We start from the raw sequence: 2,259 nt of genomic DNA on the forward strand, positions 1-2,259 counted from the left end.
GGGGGGGCACGGCTTAGGCTACAGCCTGGGCCCTGAGAAGGGAGGGCGCTGGCCTGGGTGGGAGGAACCCCAGCCTGAGTCTCCCCGCTGCCTGTGGGTCAGCAGGGACTCGCCAACACTGGGCAGTGTCCTTCCCTCTGTCCAAGTTCCCGCTACCACGACACTATCCATCTGTCCACCAGAGTGCCCCCCAGGACAGTGTCCATCTGAGTTCTCGAGCCCACTCCCTCTCCCAACTCCGGCAGTGTCCTTCTGTCTGTCCCAGTCCCCTCAGGGCAGCATCCACCTGTCTGTCTCCGTCCCCACCACCCAGGGCAGTGTCCAGCTGTCCGTCAGGGGCTACCTGATCCTTGAGGTGTGTCTCGGTACAGTGCTTCCACTGCTGGAACACGTCTGTCAGCTTGTCCAGGCCGCCATGGTGGAAGTGGAGGACCTTGTACTGGCTCTCCCGGCTGGCCACCACCAACTGGCCACTGGTGCAGGCCTCGTCACTGGGAGGGAGTGGGGGGGGGGCGTGTCATGAGAATGAGCAGAGGTGAGGTGAGTGGCAGGCAGAAAGCCCCAGGCCGTCTTCCCTGCCACTCAGGAGGCCAACTGGCCTCTCTAGGAAGCAGAGGCCAGCTCCCTCTCCCTACATGGTGCCCCCTAGACCTGCCCAGCTGCAGGGGGATGGTTTAGGAGTGTCAGGGTGGGGACACTGCTCCCGGTACATCAAGAGGCCCACCTGGTGTGAACTCCAGCCACTGTTCACACAGTGGACCCTGGGGCAGCCTTCCTGGTCCCCTGACCCTGGCGCTCTGTCTCTCAGTCAACTATCGCCTCCTGAGCCTGCGTCTAAGGGAGGCCCGTGGATGCCGACTCCTGCCCCCACCCCCACCCCCACCCCTACCCTCGGGAGGGGCGGTGCTGCAGACTGTGAAGCAGCTCTGCCCTTCGTGGGCAGGCCAGGGACTCCTGGACTCTTCTGAAAACCCCCGGGGCCCCACTCTGCTCTGACCACCATGGGGCTGCCAGTCCTGGGGCCCACCTTGCACCCGGAGACCAGGGGTCAAGTCAGTGGACTCAGACCCGGAGAGACCAGGAACCAAGGCCTGGCAACGGTTTCTGCCGACTTCCGTGGAGGACAGTGGCCCTGGCACAGCCAGCCCGTGGGGGTGGCGCGGAACTGGGCGGAGGGTCCGTCGTGAATCAGGGGTCCCTCTAAGGCTGCTGAGGCCACCCAGCAGGAAACAGGGGGAGGTCCTTTGGGGCAGGGCCTGGGTCCCTGCCCCACCAAGATCCAAGCAGATGCCCTGGTGGAGGCCCCCACCGTCTGACGGTGCACACACAGCCGGATGGGGCAGCCTGGCTCCCCTGGAGTGGGTGGCGTGGGGTGGGCTCACCTGAAGAAGAGGCGCAGAGAACGCATGTGGCCCAGGTCCACCCGGAAGACGCCGCAGGTGGGTTCCTGGGCGCAGCCCCGAGACTCCTCCCAGCGCGCAGGGGGCAGCCCATTGCTCTCCAGAAAACGCAGGCTGGTGTCAGCGCTGGACGGGGAGCTGATGGGACAGGTCATGGGGAAGTCACTTGGGGTGGGGGGGTGGGGGCGGGGTAGGAAAGGAGCCAAGGTGAACCCACACACGTGCTGGCTGGACCCCCCAAACAAAGCCAAGCTCACTGCCCTCGGGTCGAGCGACCTTGCAGGCAGAGTGGAACTGCCCCCGAGAGTTTCCGAGACTGTAACTCTACAGGAGCGGAAAGCCTCGACTTTCTCCCAAGGAGCAGAGGGTGGTTTCAAACTACCGACCTTGAGGGTAGCGGTCCAACACACAACCACCGTGCCCCCAGGGCCCCTCTCAGGACACACAGGCGAGGCATCATGGATGCCCACACTTCCCGCTCACTGGGGCAGGGTGAGCTCGGACAGGCGCCAGCTTCTCAGAGCCTCTGCTCCTCATGAGAATCTCAGCCCGCGCGGGCTTCGGCCCGGCTTCCCTCTTCCTAAGAACTACTGGGCCCGGGAGCCATGGGGTCAGAGGAAGCCTGCAACACCTGCCCTGAGGTTTTCAAACCTTCACCCCAAAGCACCCCTCCCCAAAGTCTTCTTAAAACCGAACTTACTGCCATCGACCACATGGGACAGGGCAGAAGTGCCTCTGTGGGTTTCTGAGACCATAACTCTTTATGCATTGATTTTAAATTTTTCTTTTCTTTTCTTTTTAAAATCATTATATTGGGGCCTCACACAACTCTTATCACAATCCATCCATCCATCCATGG

General features: G+C 62.6%; 1 protein-coding gene across 2 annotated transcripts in view; it reads right to left on the reverse strand.

Annotated features, from left to right (window-relative positions):
- TBC1D16 (TBC1 domain family member 16) overlaps positions 1 to 2,259 on the reverse strand; it is a 50,805-nt gene that overhangs the window by 10,092 nt on the left and 38,454 nt on the right. For both annotated transcript variants that reach the window (XM_004709110.2, XM_045299687.1), the window contains exons 3-4: positions 1,383 to 1,538; positions 344 to 491 (exon numbers count right to left, since the gene is read on the reverse strand). In XM_004709110.2, coding sequence (XP_004709167.1) covers positions 344 to 491; positions 1,383 to 1,538 — 304 coding nt within the window. The remainder of the gene's footprint in view (positions 1 to 343; positions 492 to 1,382; positions 1,539 to 2,259) is intronic.

Source organism: Echinops telfairi, unplaced genomic scaffold (genome assembly GCF_000313985.2).
Source record: "Echinops telfairi isolate 266 unplaced genomic scaffold, ASM31398v2 ScPeMD7_7458;HRSCAF=8496, whole genome shotgun sequence".
Taxonomy (NCBI): domain Eukaryota; kingdom Metazoa; phylum Chordata; class Mammalia; order Afrosoricida; family Tenrecidae; genus Echinops; species Echinops telfairi.